This window comes from Stegostoma tigrinum, chromosome 19 (genome assembly GCF_030684315.1).
Source record: "Stegostoma tigrinum isolate sSteTig4 chromosome 19, sSteTig4.hap1, whole genome shotgun sequence".
Lineage (NCBI taxonomy): Eukaryota > Metazoa > Chordata > Chondrichthyes > Orectolobiformes > Stegostomatidae > Stegostoma > Stegostoma tigrinum.
Genome location: NC_081372.1, coordinates 24,861,596 through 24,886,777, shown reverse-complemented (window position 1 = coordinate 24,886,777; position 25,182 = coordinate 24,861,596). Strand labels below are relative to the sequence as shown.

Genomic DNA, 25,182 nt, shown 5'->3' with positions numbered 1-25,182 from the left:
GACATAAAAAAAGATTTGATCCAGCCATTATCTGTACCTGTATTAATATGAATGCGAAGGCTTCTCAGTAATCTGGGATTTGGTTACAGTGATAATGAGAACTGCAGATGCTGGAGAATCCAAGATAACAAAGTGTGAAGCTGGATGAACACAGCAGGCCAAGCAGCATCTCAGGAGCAGATTTGTGCTTCTGAGATGCTGCTTAGCCTGCTGTGTTCATCCAGCTTCACACTTTGTTACCTGGGATTTGGTTACTTCTAGTTAATTCCAAAAATGCAAGTCCCTTCCTCTTTATGGATAATGGTTCACATCTCAGGAGCAGATTTGTGCTTCTGAGATGCTGCTTAGCCTGCTGTGTTCATCCAGCTTCACACTTTGTTACCTGGGATTTGGTTACTTCTAGTTAATTCCAAAAATGCAAGTCCCTTCCTCTTTATGGATAATGGTTCACATCTCAGGAGCAGATTTGTGCTTCTGAGATGCTGCTTAGCCTGCTGTGTTCATCCAGCTTCACACTTTGTTACCTGGGATTTGGTTACTTCTAGTTAATTCCAAAAATGCAAGTCCCTTCCTCTTTATGGATAATGGTTCACAAACAATGAAACACGTCTCTTGGCACACTGTGGTTCTGTTTTCTCTCGCAAACTGTGTTATGTAGCCCTATATTTTCTGTTGTCCACTGTTGTAAACCAAGCATGAAGTATAGATCATGGTATTCTCATAAAAAGTCCATCTTCTCTACCATCTTCGTAGCTGTTTAAAAAAAAATTCTGATTAACTTTCCATCTGATCTGCCAGGTGGATATAAACAATCCTATAGCACCATTATGAAGAGTGAAGGGGGTCATTTCTGGCATAATATTCCTGGTTGATATTGGTCTCTTAGCTAGAATAAACCTAAATTATCTGGCCATTATCCCTTTGTAGGACCTGACTGTGTGCACATTACCAGCCTCATTGCAATTCACCAGTGGTTACACTTCAAACAGGACTTGTTTAGCTGTAAAGCATTTTGGAATGCCCTGAGGTGGTGAGACCTATCATATAAATTCAAGTCTGCGTTTTGCAGCTATACAGCACTGTGCTGAGAACACAGGCTTTGACTATAAACTGTCATCTTGTTCCCAAGGGTCAGCTTGATATTGTGCACATTTTTCAAAATTGCCAAAAAAGTGTTTGCTACTTTTCCAGTAAGTGTATCATGCATTGCATCAGGCGACAGTTTATCTCCTCTTGTGGGCCAAAGGTAGCAGAATTGGCTAATCACTTCCAGTTCTGTATTATTTAGCATGATCCTGGGGTGGCAATGCAACATTTTGTCCCTTGATCATGATTTTCTTAATACTTGTAGTCAGGGAGAACATCCTACAGGCTTGGGACAGACAATCCATTTGTCCTTGCTGTTGAGGTGCCAAGTGAGTGACTCGTGGAGATTTGTCAGGGTAGAGAAGTTCCCTGATCAGAATTCCTTCAACCAACTAAGCTGCAGACAGGTAGACTTTCATTTGTCCACCTAATACCAGCCTGCTGTTTAAACAGCTGATGTGAGCATTGCTTGAAACCGTACCTGGGTTTTACAGCAACGAGAAAATAACCATTTGGCTTGGAAATTCGGATATTAACACTGTGTCTTGGAATAACCAATAACCCAGCAGCAAGAATAAGCAAGACACCCCTATCTGCAACTTGTAGGATTGCAACTTGAACTAATGAGATTATGATTCAGGTAAAAGTTAAATAGAATTGCGATTTAACAGTTCCATGGGGAGAGAAAACTTTCTCTAGCATATGAAAGCTAAAAATCAGGATTTCAAAATCTTCATAAAGTTGTTGTGGTTTCGTGACTTATTTAATATTATGGCATTAGAGCTGTACAGTTCATCACAAAATTGAATGATTTCTTAATTAAACTTGGGGTTGTGAACTGCCTTAAGCTGGAAGTTAATTCCAAATGCCAACTGCCAACTGCCTGTTCTGTAGTATTGGACTCATTTCCTTTGGGGCTGGAAGAACTTAAAATATTACAATCACATGAGTAAATTTCAATAACAGAACTCACAAGACTTTGAAGTAGTTTCCATCTTCTGTCTTGGGGAGTTCCATATTTCTAACCCTGGACGGTATTTTACACAGAACAGCAAAATCAGCGCAAGATTACAGTAGCTGCATCACATATTCCATTTATTTTATTGTACAGATGGCACAAAGCCCATTTTACAAACATTTCCTTACAACATATAAGAATAAATTAGTCAGATGGCATTACAGTTGTAAAAAGATCACATTACTTTTATGTACTGTCAAAAATATATTTCATATATTATTTGACTTAACATAACTTACCACATCTTATAAAGCTAGAAAAGTAACTCGCTGCAGAATATTACACAGTGAAGCTATTCAAACATGCTTTCATCTACCAAACACAGAAACTGAGCTGTAAAGGGAACAACAAACACCAATGAGCACTGGGGAAGAAACATATTGGTTTATTTTCTTGCTTGTACATTGGTTTTATTTTCTTATTATGCAGTGTTAGTAAATTAGGGTGAATAATCCAGGACATTTAATGTTGAAATGGGGGTGCAGGCCTGACAGAGGAATGGTTTATGGGGATGTGGGAATGGGGGGAAGGAATGGTAGTACAAGCCCTGTAAAATTACAGCACTTGAACTAAATCACAGTTCACTGTTACAGCACAAAGCCCTCCAGATTGTTCATAATGACCACGGACAAAGATGGTTCTGTATGGGACAGTTTTAAATTGTTTTAAGTAAATAATGCCAAATTGTTGCCAATTCAAAACTCAAAATGGTACTTGCTTTTACAATAGTGTTATTGGTTAATGCAGTAATAAGAATGAGGAATACTGCTTTAATCTTTTATGATCAAGCATCAAATAATTTAGAATTTCCCCTGCAACACCAAAGCCTTTGCCAGAAATTTCAGACTTTGGCCAGCCAATCATGATATTAGATATGATTCTGCTATATGTTAATAATACCATGAACTTTACTGAGATTTACTAAAGCACGACAGATTTGACCTTTGAGCTTGGAGCAAATCCTTCTATATCCTATATTGAAATTAGGCTTGTGCATCTAATTGGTTGATAATTACTTTATATAGCTGCAAAGGATGACTCAAGGTTTGTGAAGTATTGCATATTCTCGTTTGGTAAAGCCAAAATAAGTAGAAGACATTAATTTTGCTCTGAACAAATTGTATAAATGATGCACAACTGATGTAGTCACAGCAAAGTAAACAAACTATGAAGAAAAATATACCAGACAAACGTCAATCTTTTACGGATATTCTTCAGTCATTGAAGAATGATATTTAGTTGACAACCAAACAACCTGATAGGAGGTAGAGTTTCTAAGGTCCTATTAAACTTTAAGGACTTCACGTCTGTCAATTTTTGTTACTCTCTTACAAATGTATATTGAAGGAGTTCATGTCATCTACAAGAATTGTAAGTCACGAAACAGTTTCTAAAGTTCAGCAAAAGTATGAGAATGAAGCTTCGATAAGATCTCAGTAAAAATTATCATTGGATGTACTTGGTTTATGCTACAGTCTTGCTTTCTGACATTAACAATGACCTTAATGACTCTGACTAAATCACACCCAAAATACAGCAAACCACCTTCACAAGGCCCACAGGTACTAAACCTTCTCATCAAATGCAACTCACTAATGGCTCCATCAGTCAGACAGAAGATGTAAAATGCCTGAGAGCTTAATTTTCTCTGCATTATTATCAATGCACTGGCTAATGTATTTATGTTAAATTTCTGTCTGGGCTATTTTAATCCAGTAGTTCTAACCTGTTTATTTGTTTGTAGATTAATGACTGTGTTAGAATAGCAGACACCCTAATGCAAAAGGTATTAACCAGTTAATTGAAAACAGTGCCCCAGATGAAATGAGCTTCATTCAGATAAACATAGAAAATGCTGGCAATATGCAGCATTCAACCAGCGCAAAAAAAAGCCAATGAGTTAACCTCAGGGTGAGAACATTTATCAGAACTCAGATTTCTGTTGAAGGGTCACAATTATAAGTGAATTATAATTGCTCCTCTTACTGTTTCAGATAGCCAAGATCCATTTTTTTTCCTGATTTCACATGTAAATCACTCTCCCTATAACACTCTCAGAGTTTTAGTCATCAAAAGATAGAATATTATTCCTGTAAAAGGTACATCTTCAGCTGACTCCATGAAGAATTGTTGAAGATTTTATGATGGGCTCTTCGAAAATTGCATTGATATCTTAAACCATTATTCTCGCTACAGAATTGGTGCTTCAAAACCGCATCATTTTAATGGAAGCTATTGCCAGTGGCAACATTAAAATTAACAGGAAATTAACACCCAACAGGAAGATTATTGTTTTGTTTTATTTAGCATTTCTAATCCTATTTGAAAAATGCTGAATAAAACTTTGCCAATAGATCATAGATAGCATTTATTGATACCTTTTTGCTTATAATTTAAACAAATTGGAATGTAATATACAAGGAGATCTGACAAACTGAATAGCTAGCAGAGCCTTCACCTAAACAGATGACATCAATATATTTTGAGCATAAGCAAAACTCAGGTGAAACGCGGAATAGTCCAACACTGTAGCCAATCCAGGTAGTTCTTGTGGATAATGTATGTGATTATTACAGAGTTTGTGCTTGCTTTCCTTTCTGGTTTCACCATGACCCTTGAAAACACATATCTATGCAAACAATTTTTGATGCACTATTTTATACATGACAGGAAGATTTCTTCTGATAAAATTATCACTGTGCTCCCACAATGAATCTTTTCAACGGGTAAGTTCAAAATGAATTCAAATACTCCAGTGCGACATCATAGCAGAATTTGTATTGCTCCTAGGAAAGAAAAACACACACTCCCTGTGAAACGCATTTCTTTCACATTTTATTTTTATTTATTCCTGTTTATAAACATCTAAAATTGAAGACAATCAGAATTGGGAGAAAACTTTGCTGGAGGTAAACTTGTAACAAAGGAAAATACATGCAATTGTTGGAACAGCTACACATCTAAAGATATTTTGTCTATAAGGTCATTTTGTAGCAGTTATTGATAGTTGGTACGCTGTGCTGTTCAAAGAAATTTGAATGAAATGTTCTGGGGCTGAGATGGTTGACCAACTTTGTACCAGATGTATTGTGCAGTGTGTTCAGAGTGCCCTGTAGCTAACCTTGTCCTAGCTTCCAGTACTTAGACTCTCAGAACTAGGCACGGGCTCATCAGCGGTCACTATTACCTTGGTGCTGATTGGCTGGCATTCTTTGAGGCAGGATTTCCACCCGAATAATTGGTTTGTGTTATTGCATTCTGACCTTATTATCAGTATTCCCTGTAATTTCCTTGCTGGCTGCTTGGGCCTCCTGGGGAACCAGAAGTCAATGCCATGATCTGTAGCATTGCTAATGACGGAGGGAAGGTCTCTGAAGGAGCAGCTGAACAGTTGGACCTAGAACACTACCTTGAGAAACCTCTGCAGCAATATATTGGAGCTGAGATGATTGGTCTCCAATAAGCACAATTTCCCTTTGTGCTAGAAATGACTCCAACGATTGTACAGTCTTCCCCTTCATCCCCATTGGCTTTAATTTTACTTGAAATCCTTGAAAATGCACTCATTAAATGCTGCTTTGAGATCAAAGGCAGTTCCATTGCCTTCTCTCTACAATTGAGCTGTTTGCCCATATGTGAACAAAGGCTTTGATGAGTTCTGGAGTTGAGTGGTCCCAACAGAATCTAAACTGAGCAGGTGAGTAAGTACTACTTGATAGCACTGTCAATGACATTGTCCATCACTTTGTTTATAATTGAGAGTGGACTGATGGGTGGTAATTGACTGCCATACATTTGTCCTGCTTTTTGTGGACATGCCAGGGCAATTTTCCATTTTGGTATTTTAGCAGTAACTTCGCTCAATTAAAATAATTTGACTAATGCCTGGAGTAACATGGTACACAGAGGATTGTCACTCAAAAGAGTTAAACAAGAGTTTGTGAATACACAAACAATAATTTTGAGACCAAAACCTTTAGAGAAGGCCTTATGCATTAATCCAAAACATAGAGAAGTATTTAAACTTACCAGTGTATCTACCATATTGGATTTGTTGTTTCGTAGTGTTTTGACTGTGTGAAAAACATCTATTATATTCTGTTGATGAATCATCTCACAGATACTACGAACTACACAAAGAGTTCCACTTCGTCCACCGCCGTTGCTAAAAAAACAAAAGCATGAGCATTTTGAGCAAGCAAATGATGAAGTAAATTTCCATTTTATCCCTGTGGTCTGTAATATAGCATGAGAATTTATAATCATTCCTCTTGTTCAGTGGGTGGCATTTATAGCTCCATTTGAGCAGGTTGGTCACCTTAACACTGTACCTGACAATTTATGTGGTGCTGATGTTTGTGAGCAACTGCTGAATCATTGAATGCAGTTATGTAAGTTTGAACCATAATAATGTTGTTCCTTTTTGTATTCAATTTTGTATGACAAGTTTAAATGAGGACAGCCAAGACTGAATAAATGAGAAGTTTTTCTTGCTCTCAGTTGTAAGTATCATAAATAAAATTTATTGGGCTGCTGCATCCTAATGCTGAGTGATGGAGAATTCTCACAAAAATCCACCTAAATTCTGTTTTAGCTATCCATTTCATGTAGAAGTGTAGGACAGCTTATCTGTAAAGTGAGGGGTGTATGCTGTACAAATGAGATAATGGTGGCAGGGAGGAATAAAGTCAAGAACATTTGGAAAGTTTTACTAGACATCGTGTTTGCAATATTTGTTCCATCACATTGCCTAATATTCGCTAATGTAGACTGGTAGAAACTCTTGTCCAAGTGGATAATAATGAACAGATCTCCTGTGGTGTTAGATTGGGGAATCCAGCGTCTAGGACAAGCACAGTTAGAGAGCTGATTGAACATGAGAAGGCAAGTGGAATGGGAGGAGAGGACAGAGAAGATTGGATGGAGAAAGGTGGGAGAGGTGTGAAGAGAGATGGGGTGAAAGAGAAAGCATGGGAAAGGCAAGTACAAAAGAGGTTAGACAGAGAGGAGATTGATGTTAATAAATAATTTGCACAACCTGTTGTTCATAACAATAAGAAGTGCTGTTTGTTGAAATAATGTTGAAAACATCTGAATGATGTGGATACTCACAAGCAATGCACCACAGTACGACCATCACCCCCATCATACTCCTCTTGCCATTTCTCCAGACGCCTTATCAATTTCAAAAAGGAGCGCTTTGACACTGGTGTGTCCCTGTATGTTGGCCAACCAATAAACTGGAACTGCTGCACAATACGGTATCCATCCTGAGGCTAGAAGACAATTTACAGGGAAAACCTAAAACACTAAACTAAATCAAACCTAAAACATTTGCAATCCAAGACCTTTTCACAGTTATAAAGCATTATAAATAATCGAAAATGTGTTCATTGAAAACACAATATTATCCAGTCTCAAGCTAAAAAAAATGACATGGAGGCTACTGACACCACAACCACAGTCAAACACAGATGGAACCCATATATGATGCACAGGGTTGGCAAGTGTGCCAATGAAGCATCAAAATTTCTACAGCTGTTGAGGAGTGATGTGTCTATGTGAGAGTCAATGAACATAATGTGGCCTGGTTGCAGTGAGGAGAAGGGAGAACGTATCCATGGAGACTCAAAACTATGTCGGTATACTGCACGTAATCTGAGCATGGATTATTTACCAGTAAATATGGGCAGTGCCATAATTCAGTATCAGAAGTGTACCATTCTTTAAAAGCTAAAGTATTAGTAGATATCAAATTCTTCATTTTGATACTCCAAAGCACTGATACACTTAAAATGGATCAGATGCATCTAAAACAAGTGCAGTGAAATCAGTCTTCACCAATAGAACATACATTCATCATGAATCAACACCTGATTTTTCGAGATGCCTCAATCTCTTTCCACAGAAGTTCACTGAATGACGATGCAAACTCTTTAAGAAGATTAGTCAAGTTTCACCTTCTAAACCTGACAATCATTCAGTTCCACACTTTGTTATCTCTCATAAAACTGATGTATTGATTAATAGGCTGTTGGTTTACTACCATCTAATTTGTGCTGCTGGTTTTGAAGAATTTCACCCTGAAGGAGTTAACAATTTGGAAAGTTTAACATTGCAATCAGGGGAGTATGTTGGTTCTAGACTTTGCTCAAAAGGTCTTGATAGATTTCTGACAATCACATGGAAGGTTTATCTGAATGACCAATTACATTCAGCAGTTATCTAGTTAATGCTACTTTAAATAGGAGAGGAATAAACCTGCATCATTTATGTCTTATCTTGAAATGAGCCAATTTATTCTCTATTTCTTGCTTCATTTGGGTTATTAATCATTTGCCTCCAGGTCATTGCATCAAATCCTTCGATTTTAGGGGCCCTTTCCACCTTAGCTTGAGAGTCATTGCTGAATCCTTTGAAGATTTTGTTGCATATTTTCAAGGTTTTGTGGTCCATCATTTGTTTCGATTTCAGCCTCCTTTGTGTGGTGGTTTATGAAACTGAAAGGATATATTTCTGGAGTGGGTAAATACATCTTTTATGAGGGCATTAAACATAGAATTGTTGGAGAATTATGTGCATTACTTTGAAAACATTTATATTTCACACTGTCACTTTCTAATTTAAGCTAAAATACAATAGCCCATATATTTCAAAAGCCAGATGCTGTTGCAGCAGTCGAGACTGGAGATGTACGAAACCATGCAGAATTGCCAACACAACTGATTCCATGGGAATTACCTGGGAAACTGAAGATTCCAATTGATAACTCCTATGCATTTGGAACCCTCCAAAAAAGAAGCTTGAAGTGAGATTTTTTTTCGGGTTCTGATGCATATAAGCTTAATATCTACCTAGCAAACGTGACAGGATTGAAAACTACGAGGTTGCTATTAAACAGAAGACCTGACTCACCACTAACATCCTCTCCCTACAACCACATTCCCACCTTCCACTCCGTTACCCCTTATCTGCAGGATCCAACAGTCCTTCCCTGCCCACCTGGAAACCCAGGAACAGTTGCTGTTGTGAAATGCACAGAAAAGCATTGTTTGTGTTAGTCATCAAGTAGGAAGTCATTGGTGAACTGGTTCGCAGTTCAAATAGATTGAACTTCTGAGTAAGGGTCACTGGATACTAAACAGTAATTTTATTTTCTCTTCCACAGATGCTGCCAGACCTGCTGGGCTTTTCCAGCAACTTTGTTTTTGTTCTTGAACTTGTGGAGTTTTAAGGAACAATCTGTTGCAAGTGTTTGCTTTACTCCTGGAATTTGGTTTGGTGATGTATACGGGACAGAGTGGGACAATGTTCAAAGTGCACTGCAAAATAAGGTTTGGCAGGGTGAGGTCTGCTGAAAAGTCAAGATGATCTTCAAGACTCCACATCTGCTACGAATATGGAGTACAGCTTTCAAGTGTGTCGATGAGTTAATTAATTTCTGTAGTTTGGTGAATTGGGTGGGCTGGTGGCTCAGTGGTTAGCTAGGCTGCCTCACAGCACCAGGGGCCTGGGTTTGACTCCACCCTCGGGCAACTGTGTGGATTTTGCACATTCTCCCCGCGTCTGCATGGGTTTCCTCCGGGTGCTCCGGTTCCCTCCTACAGTCCAAAGATGTGCAGGCTAGGTGGACTGGCCATGCTAAATTGCCCATAGTGTTCAAGGGCGTGCAGATTAGGGAGATGGGTCTGGGTGGGATGATCTGTGGATTTGTTGGGCCGAAGGGCCTGTTTCCACAAAGGGATTCTACGAAAAAAAAGTTGCCAATTTATATTTCATCTGTGTTGTTTTTAGTTGACTTTAAAAGCACAAATCTTAAACAATGTAGTTCCTGGAAATCCTTTCCAAAGTTATTGGCCTTTGTAGGGGTCGTTTGTAAATTTGTCTTTATTGATTACGATTGTAGAATTTTGACTGATTAACCTCACCCTTTTGGATGCTACTGATACTAAGAATTCTTAATAACTTGTCAAATGACGAGGAACTATTGTTTGCTTTTCATAACAATCAAAATAATTTAAATGTACTGAGTCAGTGGAAAGATGGAAAATGGTTAGAATGACCATGGGAACTGAACCAAATTGATGAACTTCAGTTAGGAAACTGAGATAACACGGTGTGAAGCTGGATGAACACAGCAGGCCAAGCAGCATCAGAGGAACAGGAAAGTTTGACGTTTCGGGTCAAGACCCTTCTTCAGAAAAAAAATAGTTAGGAAATTTTTTTTTCCTGTTTCTGTACCAAGAAGTTGTATTGTTACAAAATAATTACATTTGACCTTGGTCTTAGCCAGTTTTCCAGAAATGATTCACAAGACACATAGCCAAATAAAATCAATAGCAGAATGTACTTCAGTAAGTGAGTAGCTGGGAGCCAAGGACAACGGTTAAAAAGGAATTATTCACCACCCATCTTTGTAGTGCTGCAGAAATGATGGCGGTGTTGGAAAGTCAGCGTTGGAAAGTTGTATTCACATAATACAATTTCAATTGCATTAATAAATAAAATTTTAAAACGGGTAGCCAGATTTTCTGAATGAAGAAAGTCTAAGACTCATGCTGTTCTAGCTCTCAGTTTGATCAAAAACCTTTTATATATTTACAGTTACATTTTTATGATCATTTTAAAGTAAAAAGTAACTTTTACTCTGCTGTGCTTAAAACAAATAGATAGGAATACATCCTCTGTGTCAAGTTACAGATCTCTGCCATTATTGAGCAATGCTTCAAAATGGGAAGGAAACTCTGCAAAAGTTTGTGATCGGAGATAATGGGAACTGCAGATGCTGGAGAATCCAAGATAACAAAGTATGTAGCTGGATGAACACAGCAGGCCAAGCAGCATTGTGCTCCTGAGATGCTGCTTGGCCTGCTGTGTTCATCCAGCTACACATATTGTTATCTGCAAAAGTTTTACTGCTTACCAACTAACTGCATTGCAGTAGCAACCAAAATTAAGGTCTATTAAATAGACAGCATTCTTATGGAATTGTGAGAAAACAGCACAAATATATTTTATAACTCTACAAAAGGTTTGCTTTTGAAAACATTTTTGAAAGAAGTTTCCCATATAATTTTAGTTTATGACTCAATAGAATCACAACTGCAGGAATACTCACTATGAATAGGTCTTGAAATTTTAGTCTTACCCGTGCCATATTGTAGATCCGAAAAACTCGAATAATGATATCCTCTTCAAAGTCTGCTGAAATGAATTCCACTTGGATGGGACCATAGCAACACAGGCTTTTCTCTGGCCAGTACTGAATGCAGAGCTAGTTAAAAGACACAAGCAGTTATGAACTTGACGCAAGACACAGGCCTCAAATTCTTTACATTGAGGTTCATTACTGTCACCATCAATATGGAATTATTTGTGGGTTCAGAATAATTACTTTTTGAATAGCCATGACATTGATAGGCCTCCTTACTCAACATTTCTTCACGTGTGCAGATCTGAATGAAATAATTTGGGAGCAAATAATTATAACAGATTGAAGACAAAGGCTAGAAATTGCTATTGGCTACATTGGCAGATGAATATTTAGTACATTGATCATTCCTACAGAATGTTACCAGAGGTTAACTGTAAAGATGAGAAGCACTTTGTTAAAATAGATCTCCCAACATTGTAATCTCCATATGTAAGTGCTTTTCTTTACGTGGCTACATTTCTTTAAGTTATTCCATTTCATTTTCAGTGTTAGTTTCAACACAACTTGTCACATAATTCTACTCCTAATATAAGTTAGGAGTCTTCTGCTACTTTGTAAATTAAGTACCTATGTAATATCAGACTGAGATGGTGTATTAAAAGTTGACAGCATGTAAATAAGGACAATCACCACATCTCCCTCACCTCCCCAAAATAACACCTGACAAAACCAAGATATTAAAATGTGAGGCTGGATGAACACAGCAGGCCAAGCAGCATCTCAGGAGCACAAAAGCTGATGTTTCAGGCCTAGACCCTTCATCAGAGAGGGGGATGGGGTGAGGGTTCTGGAATAAATAGGGAGAGAGGGGGAGGCGGACCGAAGATGGAGAGAAAAGAAGATAGGTGGAGAGGAGAGTATAGGTCGGAAGGTGGGGAGGGGATAGGTCAGTCCAGGGAAGACGGGCAGGTCAAGGAGGTGGGATGAGGTTAGTAGGTAGGAAATGGAAGTGCGGCTTGAGGTGGGAGGAAGGGATGGATGAGGGGAAGAACAGGTTAGGGAGGCAGAGACAGGCTGGGCTGGTTTTGGGATGCAGTGGGTGGAGGGGAAGAGCTGGGCTGGTTGTGTGGTGTAGTGGGGGGAGGGGACGAACTGGACTGGTTTTGGGATGTGGTGGGGGAAGGGGTGATTTTGAAGCTGGTGAAGTCCACATTGATACCATTGGGCTGCTGGGTTCCCAAGCGGAATATGAGTTGCTGTTCCTGCAACCTTCAGGTGGCATCATCGTGGCACTGCAGGAGGCCCATGATGGACATGTCATCTAAAGAATGGGAGGGGGAGTGGAAATGGTTTGCGACTGGGAGATGCAGTTGTTTATTGCGAACCGAGCGAAGGAGTTCTGCAAAGTGGTCACCAAGCCTCCGCTTGGTTTCCCCAATGTAGAGGAAGCCACACCGGGTACAATGGATGCAGTATACCACATTGGCAGATGTGCAGGTGAACCTCTGCTTAATATGGAAAGTCATCTTAGGGCCTGGGATGGGGGTGAGGGAGGAGGTGTGGGGGCAAGTGTAGCATTTCCTGCGGTTGCAGGGGAAGGTGCCGGGTGTGGTGGGTTGGAGGGCAGTGTGGAGCGAACAAGGGAGTCATGGAGAGAGTGGTCTCTCCGGAAAGCAGACAAGGGTGGGGATGGAAAAATGTCTTGGGTGGTGGGGTCGGATAGTAGGTGGCGGAAGTGTCGGAGGATGCGTTGTATCCAGAGGTTGGTGGGGTGGTGTGTGAGAACGAGGGGGATCCTCTTTGGGCGGTTGTGGCAGGGTCGGGGTGTGAGGGATGTGTTGCGGGAAATGCCCTTGACCGCGTCTCCCGCATTTCCTGCAACACATCCCACCTATCTTCTTTTCTCTCCATCTTCGGTCCGCCTCCCCCTCTCTCCCTATTTATTCCAGAACCCTCACCCCATCCCCCCCTCTGATGAAGGGTCTAGGCCCGAAACGTCAGCTTTTGTGCTCCTGAGATGCTGCTTGCCCTGCTGTGTTCATTCAGCCTCACATTTTATTATCTTGGATTCTCCAGCATCTGCAGTTCCCATTATCACCTGACAAAACCATACACTTTTTCACTTTCCGCATTACAGTAGAAAGTAGCAGAATGAGAATGTATATATTTGGTGGTTCCTGTTTATTTTCCCTACCTGTGAAGCATCAAGTTCATTCAACATTACGATTGCTGAACAATGGTAATCGAACACTAGTCTCCAGAAATCGGTCACAGTATTTGGTAAAGGGTGCTGTGTGACAATAAAGGCCGCAGGCTGCTTGTGACTCTGAGAAAGTGACAAAAAGCAAGTTTTTTTAGTTAACTCTGTCACTTGTAGCTTTGTTTATTTCAACACCGTCAAAAAAATCAGTCATGCAACTTCTGCTTCAAAATACTTTTTGAGTTGAGTCTAGAATTTATTATTTGTCTCCCTAAGTCCTATGGAGAATTAGTGACATTGCAAATTTCATATGGATAACATTCAAGATAACGATAGATAGATATGGGAAATATATCTGAAGTCAAGTGAAATTGTGCAAAAAGAACTTTGATTTTTGAATTTATAAAGTTGGAGGCCATCAAGGTGTGGGTGTTGATTCAAATTCCATAGTGAAAGTTTATCACCTGAAGAACATTGAGTGCAGGACGGAGCTTATTATCTAAAGAATGGACATGATTGACTGATGACTATCATATTATTGATAATGGTCTAATAATCATTTGCTCATCAGGGATTGACTAACTCTATGGGTTTGTTTATTTAAAACAGTAAAACTCATTACAAGTATTGGAAACGACATTATGACATTACGACATTATGATTGCTGAATGTGCAACTCGCTGATTAACTGTCAGGCAGAAACACAACATTGTATATGCAGTGGACATTGATATGTTAAATGTAATTTTGTTTTAAGCGAAGGTAAAAAAAACTTCAATGAGTGAAGCACGTTTTTGATATAAAAAGGGAATACCGGAGATGACAAGTAACATCTAAGCTACTGTGGGGGTCAGCATTCCATTTGCTAATTTGCTTAGAAAGGTACAATTCTTGGCCTTATCACAGGCTGGGAGTAGGGGAGATTGGAGAGAAGTTAATGGATAGGGATACACTCAAAGATACACATTTGCAGATGGCAAGGAGCATTAACATTGGACCTTGTGGGCATTGCAAGACCCAGGGATCTGATGGATCTCTGGGTTTCATTCTGATGCTAGTCATAATATCAACACACAAACATATCTTTTGCTTGCTTAGATCAAAGAAATTAGAGTTGGATATACCAGAAAGCTAAAACATTTCTTTGGTGTTACTATTGGATTATAGTAACACTGGCTACAAGATTACTGACACGGACAAGTGTTGTGCATTGTTTTGTAGGTGATTTACTGAAGGAACACTTCAGTTCTGAATACTAACATGCACTATATTTTATTAAAGTGAAATGTAAAAATGTCCAATTTATAAAACCAGGTGGTGGATGGAACTTAACCCGGATAAATGTTAGGTGATGCATTATTGTTTTATTTACTTGCGGGAAGTGGGGATTCCTGGCTGAGCCAGCATTTATTGCCCATCCTTAGTTGCCCTTGTGAAGTTGATGGTGAGCTGCCTTCTTGAAATGCTCGAGTCTATGTGCTGTAGGTTGGTAGTGCCACACAACACAATGGAGGGTACCCTCGATGTGAGGGCTGGAATTTATCTGTGTCAGAATTGTGCAATGAAACCCTCTAAACGAAACTGTTAAAGACAGACGAATCTGCAGCTGACAGATTGGTAAAGATGAAGTCAAGTATGTTTTTCCCTCTTGTTGGTTCCCCCACCACCTGCGACTGACCCAGTCTAGCAGCTATGTCCGTTAGGACCTGAACAGCACTGTCAGCACTGCTGCTGCTCAGCCACACTGGGTGATAGAATTTTGTGCCTTTGCCACTCTCAGTGCTTCCTCCAAGTGGTGTTCAACATGAAGGAATGCTGATTCATAAGCCATAGGATGGTGGTACATGGTAGTCAGCAGGGCCTTTCCTTGCCCACGTTTAATCCGAAGCCATGAGATTTCATGGGTTTCATGTTAATGACTCCCATGGTGACTCCATCCCAATTGTATACCACTTTGCTGACTCTGTCCTGCCCATGGCTCAGGACATATCTAGGGAGGATGATTGTAGTGTCTGGGGCATTTCCTTCAGGTATGATTCCATGATGCTGTATCAGGCTCTTGCTTGATATTCTGTGAGCGAGCTTGCTATCTGGGAGACAGCTCTCCCAATTTTGGCACTGGCTCCCAGATGTTAGCAAGGAGGACTTTGCAGGGTTGACAGCGCTGTTTTTGCCATTGTCTGTTCCAGTGCCAAGTCAATGCTAAGTGGTCTGTCTGGCTTCATTTCTTTGTTGAGAGTTCATAGCGATTGGTACAACTAAATGGCTTGTTCAGCCCTTTCAGAGGGCAGTTGAGGGTCAACCACATTGTTGTGGATCTGGAGTCACTTGTAGGCCGCATCAGGAGACAATAGCAGATTTCCTACTCTAAAGGACATTCGTGAGCCAGATGGCTTTTTCCAATAATAAACAATGGTTTCATGGTCATCAGTAGATTCTTAATTCTGGATTTTTAAAAATTGAATTCAAATTCTACCATGCCTTGTGCCGGAATTCGAACCTGGGTCCCCAGAACGTTACCTAGGACTCTGGATTAATAGTCTTAGGAGGCCATCACCTCCCACTTTGGGTGAAAGAACAAGAAGAGGAATTACTCAATGAATGACAAAACATTAAGAAGCTCAAAGGAACAAAAGGGGTTCTTGTTCACAGAACTGCAAAGGTGGCAGGACAGGTAGTAAGGTAGTTCAGACAGGCATATGGCACACTTAAAGTTTTTGAGAAGATTTGCAGCTTGGGATGTGGATGAGGTTGTAGACTTGCTCGTCAAGCTGCTGTGTTTGATCACAGACGTTTCATTAGCCTGCTAGGTAACATCATCAGTGTGCCTCTGATAAAACATTGGTGTTCTGTCCCACTTGTTACTTATATGACTCAGTTGGCTTGGGTGGTTGGCATCACTTAGGTCCTGTTTTTCAGTGGTTTGTTCGACTGGAGCAACACATACATATTAGCACAAGCCAAACAGAGACATGTCAGGGAATTCCTTGAGTCCTGGCATTCCAACCGGAACTTTGAACTGGACTCAACACACAAACCACTGAAAAACAGAACTGGAAGTGATGCCAACCATCCCAGCAAACCAAGGCATATAAATAACAAGTGGGACAGAACACCAATGCTTCACCGGAGGCACGGTAATGATGTTACTTAGCTGGGCCTGCACAGAAACCCACCAGCTCGGTGCACAAGTCTACAACCTCACATGGGACGCTTGTCTTTATCAGTCAATAGGAAGGATGTCATTGCAGGGGATGTAAAGGAGATTTTCCAGAATGTTGGCTGATACGGAACATTTCGACTATGAGCAAGGCTGGGTGAGCTTGGGTTGTTTTCTTTGGAGCAGAGAAAGTTGAGGGGAGAGCCTGACAGAGTTAATAGTATTATGAGAGATATGGGCAGGGTGAATAGAAAGTAGCTGTACCCAGTAGTCAAAGGGTCAATACAAAGGAGGCATAATTTTAAAATGAGAGGGAAGATGTTTAGAGGGGATTTCAAGAAAAACATTTTCACTGAGAGGGTAGTTGGTGATGTGGACTGCACTGCCTGGGAGGCACCTGAAACTTTACAAACTTTAAAAAGTATCTGGATGAGCCCTTGAAGTGTCATAAAATTCAAGGTTTGGGGTCTCGTGCAGGGAAGTGGGACTAATGTAGGCAGTCATATACTTTTGGTAGTACAGCTGCATTGGACCTCTTCTTTTCTGTACGATTCTGATTGTATGGGGGAACCAGCTTTCGACAGGCTTTCTATGAGACCATCTATACCCAGTAAATCAAAAAATCAGTTTGCAATATCTGAAGCAACTAATGAAAGAATATATTTTTTGCTTACATCCATGAGTGCAGCGTTTATGTAGTTATTTGTTTCACCATCTACAGAAATAAGGAATGGGAGACATCTATCTGGTGGGAGGACTTCCATATTACGATTCTTATCGTGATTGCGAGGTAATAGACCAACACTGCAATCCTCAGCACGTACACGGGGCGTCACGATATTTAATGTCTAGAGATGAAAATTACAAAGGAGAAAAGCTCAGAAATTGTCAACTTTCCTCTTTTCATTTACATGAATTAGCTGAAACGGTTTCATCCTCCTCCTAATTTTCTCCCCTAATTCTCAAAGATGGTATTTGGTGGAACTAAGAAGATCTCTAACTGTAATATGTGATAATATTGGAAATGATCAAGAAGGCAGTTCCTGGTTTTCTTCTAAATACACCAAAAAAATGAACGCAAGAAACTTTTGTGAACTCAGTTTTGATTTTTCCTGCACAGTGATCTGAATTAAAAGGGGTGTTGAACAATGGTAGCTCTAATCACTCTTTGTTGCCTTTTAAATGCCGTTAAATTACTCTGTGAAACCAACATGTCATTCAGATGTTAACTTGTGCTCAAACTGCCCAGAAACCTAGGGTTAGCTATGAGTCTTCCAAATGAGGGAGCAGTTTCTGTCTTTTGTCCTTGACAGGTAGTCCACCTGAAAGTTAAGCTGGTCGGCATATTTGGCTCCGGTAGATTAGAGAGGGTCTCAGAGGAGGCTGTAGGACCAGTTCAGGATGGAAGGAAGATTTGGGTGGTCTGATCCCATTGACACCATGACGTCTGACACTGCCAGCTCCAAACCCCAATTCTATACTGCGTCCAATACCAGGTTACTGTCTGATCCTCAACCCTGGGAACTGTGGTTGGGTGAAGCTGATCCTTGAGGACGGAGGAGTGGGTCTGTTGGTTGTGGTGCAGCTACTGGGCTGAGAGGAAATAGGCCTGCTCCTCTGGACCCAAAGCAGAGCTGCAAAGGCACCCTATATTCTCCTGAAGCTATCCTTGCCTCGATTCAGCTATTGGCTTTCCTGAAGTCTTGGAAACACAACCAGTGACAGTTAAATCAGTAAAACAGGTTACATCAGTGCTAACAGGCTCATCAATATATTTAAATTGCCAAGCCACATAATGGAAGTAGGATTGATTGCCAGTACCTTGTCTTGCTTCTATTAAACCTGATTTTCAATCTGGGTGAGTTGACTTGAGAACATGGAACATAGAACAGTACAGTACAGGCCCTTTGGCCCATGATGTTGTGCCGAACTTTTACCCTCAGTCTAAGGTCTATCTAATCTCCACCCCTATGTTATACTATCATCCACATGCCTATCTAATTGTCGCTTAAAAGTCCCTAATGAGGCTGACTCCACTACCCTCTCCGGCAATGCATTCCACACCCCTACCACTCTCTGAGTAAAGAACCTACCTCTGACGTCTCCCCTACATCTACCTCAACTCACTTTAAAACTATGCCCCCTCATAACAGCTACCTCCACCCGAGGAAAAAGACCTTTAATACTTCGACCTAACTGCAACCCAGTCATTGCTGAGCATGAAATCAGGTGCAAATGACTGGAGCATTTAATTTCCCATTTGAATATACAAGAAGTCATCTTTTTTTCAAAACTGCATTATCTCTAACCTTTCAGTGTGGATGTAAATGCTTCACTGGCAAGGAGAATTGGCCAAGCTGTTCATATTCATTTACATTTGTACAACAATTAAATGCCATGGACTAGTCCAGAAATATCTGTAGCACATTTTCCCAATGGGTATTAGTTCATCCTATTTGCTTTTAACTATGATTTGCCACCATGTTTCAATAGCACAGTGGGACCACATGATTTTCTCCAACTTAACAGTAAAGAAAAATTCACAAGTATTAATTTTTAAAGCATAAAATATAAGAAAAAGAGCTGATCATTCAATATCTTCCCACGAAATAAGATTATATTTCAACATCAGAAGGTCACACACAGACTTACATGAAAAGCTCATCCGTTCAAAATTATTAATCCTATTTTTTTAAAATGAGACTCATGCCCTCATCTCAATCTCTTTCTCGGCATTCATTCCAGCTGCCCATCAAACTTGTTATAAAGAAATATTTGTCCTGAATTTGCTGTTCACAGCCATAAACTAGTTACCATTTGTTTGCTTCCCAGCAAGTACTTAGGAGTGTATTGTATTGGTTATAAGTCCTCTATTTTGCTAAGTATCTTGTATCCCTCTACAGGGTTCTCTTTATAGTACCTCTTTATGAACTGAAGAGTTCCAGATTATTTCTAGCCTCTAACATTGAGGATTGCCTCTATTACTCTCTTCTGACTGTCCGTGGGACCTAAATGGCTACCTCCATTCGTGACCTCCCAAAGCAATTTAACACAATCTCATTGTTTTTGTTGTTTGCCAGTACACATTTGTTTGGACACAGTGTTTGATGTATCAGCTTATGCTCCTTGACTCTTTTCAATTATACCTGTCCCCAAGACAGGAAGAAAACATGAAAAGCCCATCAATACCTCTTCTTTATACTTGAGCTCCTGTTGCAAGTGTTTAGCTTAAACCTTTAACAAAGCTGGATCCATGAACTGGATTTGATACCTTTGATACAAACTGATCTTAGCTTGTAATGCAGTAACTCAATGGTTCTCAATGTCTTCCTCCTTCAATCCTGAATGCAACCCCATCAAACAGTTTATCAGTTGTTCAATTAAGATCAACTCCAAGGCCAATTTTTCCACGAATTTTCATGATATTTTCATATAGGCATGATATCATTTTATTCATGATACTGATCCACATTTTTAACATATTTTTATATTTAACATTATTTACTGCATTTTACTTTTGGCTTTTGGTCACCTGGAACTCATCTTTGATTTGGCTGGAGTTGGTTTGTGGGTCCACTTTGCTGATGTTATAAAACATTGCTCTGAATTCACAGACTGGTATTGTTGTGTTTCCACATAAGCATGCCTCCAAAATTGCATCATGAACAAAAACATACTGTTCCTACAGAAAAAAAAGCAAATTAAATATGATGTTAATCATTTGGACATTATTTCATCCATATTTTTACATTGTCAGCTTCAGTGCAATCTTGAAATATTGTACCAAAAATTATATTTTCAGACTTTCTGGTTAATTTTTGGGAACCTAATATTAAAAAATGCTTAAAGTGCTTATCAGAAATTCCATTCCATATCAAACAGGTTAAAGTGGAGAGAGGATTCACAGACCGCCTTGTTCAGCTAGAAATTTGGCTCACCTGATTTTGATGGGGCAGAATACAAATTGGAAGTGGTGGATGGATTGACAGAGATGATGATGTGGCAGAGCAGCATGTCACCAATCTGTAGGTGACATCTGACATCTAACACTGTGTTGGATGCTGCTGTTGAGGGGAGCATATTGACAAGAAATAGGCAGCATAGAGAAGGCTTCATATGTTAACATCCAGAGTCCCAATACAAATTGGTCCTCAGTCCTCATCTGAATAGTCGGTGTGAACTGCTGGTGTTTGAAAATAAGGGTCCAGGTCAGGAATTGATGATTATTTTCTTATATGAGATTTGTGATTTAGCCTATTCTAATTTTTGGAACATGGTATGAATTATGAATCAACAATTAATTAGCATTAACTCTTCACTCTAGCTTAATGCTGCACAAATCTATGAAGTTTTATCTAATTATTATTTCTCTTTATTAATAGTTGCAAATAATATGAATGAAATGATGAATCAATTACCTTTAGAATGTTGGGTCGGTTTAATAAATGGATTAAAGAGTGAAGCAATGATCCAAGTTGAAACTTTATTGCATTCTTTTGAAACAGAGGGAAGGGTTTACTACAAGGGTGGGAGTTAGACAACTAATGGAAAGCTCCAAAAGAAACCTGCAGCTATTAAAAAGTGCAATCAGGCGATTAAGTCAATGGCATCAGATCTTGCACAAAATGAAGTCCCCAGTAAGGTGGAAACTGCTTCCCAGAGAACTGTCAATCAATCAGAGGTTGGTAGCTTTACTTTGCAGGAAGTGCCTCCAGGAACAGTGGGCATGCTAATAATTTAGTGAGACCTTTACCAGGGATCATTGCTGGATTCCTGGAAATAAGGGAGTGTCACTAAGTTAGGGACCTGGGGGAGGGTCATGTATGAGAGAAATGGGGTCAGATGCAGGGTAGGGAGCTAATGTTCAAGAGGCAGGCTCCCTTGACCAGGCAATAAGCGTTTTGAAAAAAGGGACTGCCCAGGAAGGTTGCTGATAAACCCAACAGTTAAACAGACTTCAGGAGATATAGGAGACCTGAACTATCAATAAATTCCAGTGGGCTTAGTGATAACAACTTTCAAGTAGCTCAATAATGAGCATAAATAGCCAATGGGTAATTCCTCATATTGACACTTTCTTGCTGAGGGCCAAACGGGGAGACACATTTTAAAATAGGCTCTGATCCATGCAGTCTGTTCCTGATGTTTTACAGGCCCAAGTATCACCTAGTCTACTCTAACAGGAAGAAGTTGGATGGGCCAAATGATCTCCTCCTGAGCTATATCATGGTATAACTCAGCTAGCACCCCATTATGGAACAAACATTTGTACAGATAAAGAATGACCTGAAAATAGGTCAATGTTAGATCTTCTGGCCAAATCAAGGTTGAAATCAATGTTCAAATTTTAATATTCACTATTAGTTGGAACCTAATTCTTAGCCAATAAGACTGAAATATAGTAACTATAGGTTGACAGACAAATCTATGATAGTAAGAATACTACTCAAATCATTGCAATAATTTTTCAGTGTCACAGTAATACATCTGAAATAAAATAAATTAGCCTAGGGTGCACAGGGTGTGCTGAGATGTCGGTATCTAAAGATTAAATTGAAAATTGTAACAGAAGTCTTTTTAGATCCAGTATGCTTTCTGTCCCTTAGTCCAAGGGTTGCCATTGGTAAAGCAGTAGGATTTCAGATAATTAGAAACTGGAACTAATAGAGGTGGATTGGAGCTCTCTCAGCAATACAGTCCCAAAAAAATGTTTCCCAGAAGAAAGATACACACCACAGAATCTTGCACTTGATATTTGCAGGCTGATTTCTCCAAAGGTCATTGAGTTGAATCTTACTCCTCTGCTCCGCTCCCAGTATATTTTCCAATTTTTTTTTATTCTTTACATAATCATACAAAAAAATTCCATATGAAGACTAACTACAGTTGTGTAGTCCCTTTCTTTACAATAAATGTGCTTTAAATAGAAGACTCCCTTGTTCGCTCCACACTGCCCTCCAACCCCACCACACCCGGCACCTTCCCCTGCAACCGCAGGAAATGCTACACCTGTCCCCACACCTCCTCCCTCACCCCCATCCCAGGCCCCAAGATGACATTCCACATTAAGCAGAGGTTCACCTGCACATCTGCCAATGTGGTATACTGCATCCACTGTACCCGGTGCGGCTTCCTCTACATTGGGGAAACCAAGCGGAGGCTTGGGGACCGCTTTGCAGAACACCTCCGCTCAGTTCGCAACAACTGCACCTCCCAGTCGCAAACCATTTCCACTCCCCCTCCCATTCTCTAGATGACATGTCCATCATGGGCCTCCTGCAGTGCCACAATGATGCCACCCGAAGGTTGCAGGAACAGCAACTCATATTCCGCCGGGGAACCCTGCAGCCATATGGTATCAATGTGGACTTCACCAGTTTCAAAATCTCCCCTTCCCCTACTGCATCCCTAAACCAGCCCAGTTCGTCCCCTCCCCCCACTGCACCACACAACCAGCCCAGCTCTTCCCCCGCACCCACTGCATCCCAAAACCAGTCCAACCTGTCTCTGCCTCCCTAACCGGTTCTTCCTCTCACCCATCCCTTCCTCCCACCCCAAGCTGCACCCCCAGCTACCTACTAACCTCATCCCACCTCCTTGACCTGTCCGTCTTCCCTGGACCGACCTATCCCCTCCCTACCTCCCCACCTACACTCTCTCCACCTATCTTCTTTACTCTCCATCTTCGGTCCGCCTCCCCCTCTCTCCCTATTTATTCCAGTTCCCTCCCCCCATCCCCCTCTCTGATGAAGGGTCTAGGCCCGAAACGTCAGCTTTTGTGCTCCTGAGATGCTGCTTGGCCTGCTGTGTTCATCCAGCCTCACATTTTATTATCTTGGAATTCTCCAGCATCTGCAGTTCCCATTATCTCTCTTTAAATAGAAGCATTTTGTTTGCCATTTCTTTATTTATTCACTTGTAAACATTGCTGGCTGGCTCAAAATTTATCACCCATTCCTAATTGCGCTTGAGAAGGTGGTGGTGAGCTGCCTTTATGGACTGATGAAGTCCATGTGCTGTAGAAAGACCCACAATGCCATTGGGGAGGGAATTCCAGGATTTGGTCCTAGTGACAGTGAAGAAATGGCAATATATTTCCAAATCAGGATGACGAGCGGCTTGGACGGGAACTTGTAGATGGTGGTGTCCCCATATTTCCGCTGCCCTTGTCCTTCTGGATGGAAGTGGATGCTGTCTTAGGATCTTTAGTGAATTTCTGTAGTGCATGTTGTGGATAGCAACTGTCCCAATATAATAACATCCCATAAATGCATCCTTGGCAAAGACAAATGCAGCAAAATAGATTGTCTCACATGCAATGTTTAACCAGTCCAGGAGAAAAGAACCCTAAGAGTAAATTCTGGAAGCAGGGAGAGACATTGGCTTTTTGCTGTGGCAGAGAGGTGTATAACAGCTTCCACAGCCAACTTCAAAACCCCAACAATTACTGGAAGCTAATCTGAAACCCTGGTTCTGTGGTAGTCTGGCTACACCCATTCATGCTGCTTCTTTTGTTCGAACTTAAAAAAAAATCACAGGGCCTCACAAGCTATAGCCTTTGAATAGACAACCCCTCACCTCTGTCTCAAAATCTCTCTTCAAAAAAAAACAGGACAAAGTATACCTCTTAAAACCACAGTATCATCACAAGAGTTTGCCCCCGACTCCTCTTGATTCAGTCTTCTAGGACTCCTTCAAGACACACAGTCTAATGTAGCCTTGATGTCAAGGGCTGTCGGTCTTACCTCACCTCAAATTCAGATCTTTTGTCCATGTTTGAACCAAGGCTGTAATGAGGTCAGCAGCAGAGTGACCTTAACAAAACCCAAATTGGGCATCAGTGAGCAGCTTATTTCGGATCAGGTGCTGCTTGATAGCACTGTTGATGACACGTTCCATCACCTTACTGATAATTGAGAGTAGACTGATGGGGCAGTAATAGCTGGGCTGGATTTGTCTTGCTTTCAGTCCACAGGACATACCTGGGAAAATTTCCACATTGTTGGGTAGTTGCCAATGTTGCAACTGTTTTGGAAAGGCTTGGCTAGGGGTCTGGAATTCAAATCTTCAATACTATTGTCAGGTTTCAATGCCTTTGTAATATCCAGTGCTAAAAACTGTTTCTTGAGTGAATTGAATTGGCTGAAGGCTGGTATGTGCAGTGCTTGGACCTCTGGAGGAAGTCTAGATGGATCATCCAATAGTTTGAACATAGAACATTACAGCACAGTACAGGCCCTTCGGCCCTCGATGTTGTGCCGACCTGTCATACCGATCTGAAGCCCATCTAACCTACACTATTCCATGTACGTCCATATGCTTATCCAATGACGACTTAAATGTAACTAAAGTTGGCGGATCTACAACCATTGCAGGCAAAGCGTTCCATTCCCTTACTACTCTCTGAGTAAAGAAACTACCTCTGACATCTGTCCGATATCTTTCACCCCTCAATTTAAAGCTATGCCCCCTCGTGCTCGCCATCAACATCCTAGGAAAAAGGCTCTCCCTATCCACCCTATCTAACCCTCTGATTATTTTATATGTCTCAATTAAGTCACCTC

At 40.6% G+C, this 25,182-nt stretch overlaps 1 protein-coding gene across 7 annotated transcripts in view; it reads right to left on the bottom strand.

Annotated features, from left to right (window-relative positions):
• Positions 1 to 2,173: 2,173 nt before the first annotated feature.
• LOC125461272 (receptor-type tyrosine-protein phosphatase T) overlaps positions 2,174 to 25,182 on the bottom strand; it is a 1,279,761-nt gene continuing 1,256,752 nt past the window's right edge. For all 7 annotated transcript variants that reach the window (XM_048549829.2, XM_048549830.2, XM_048549831.2 and 4 more), the window contains 7 exons: positions 20,151 to 20,300; positions 17,293 to 17,466; positions 13,453 to 13,584; positions 11,253 to 11,378; positions 7,217 to 7,380; positions 6,134 to 6,269; positions 2,174 to 4,890 (listed from right to left, as the gene is read on the bottom strand). In XM_048549829.2, coding sequence (XP_048405786.1) covers positions 4,837 to 4,890; positions 6,134 to 6,269; positions 7,217 to 7,380; positions 11,253 to 11,378; positions 13,453 to 13,584; positions 17,293 to 17,466; positions 20,151 to 20,300 — 936 coding nt within the window. In that variant the 3' untranslated portion in view covers positions 2,174 to 4,836. The remainder of the gene's footprint in view (positions 4,891 to 6,133; positions 6,270 to 7,216; positions 7,381 to 11,252; positions 11,379 to 13,452; positions 13,585 to 17,292; positions 17,467 to 20,150; positions 20,301 to 25,182) is intronic.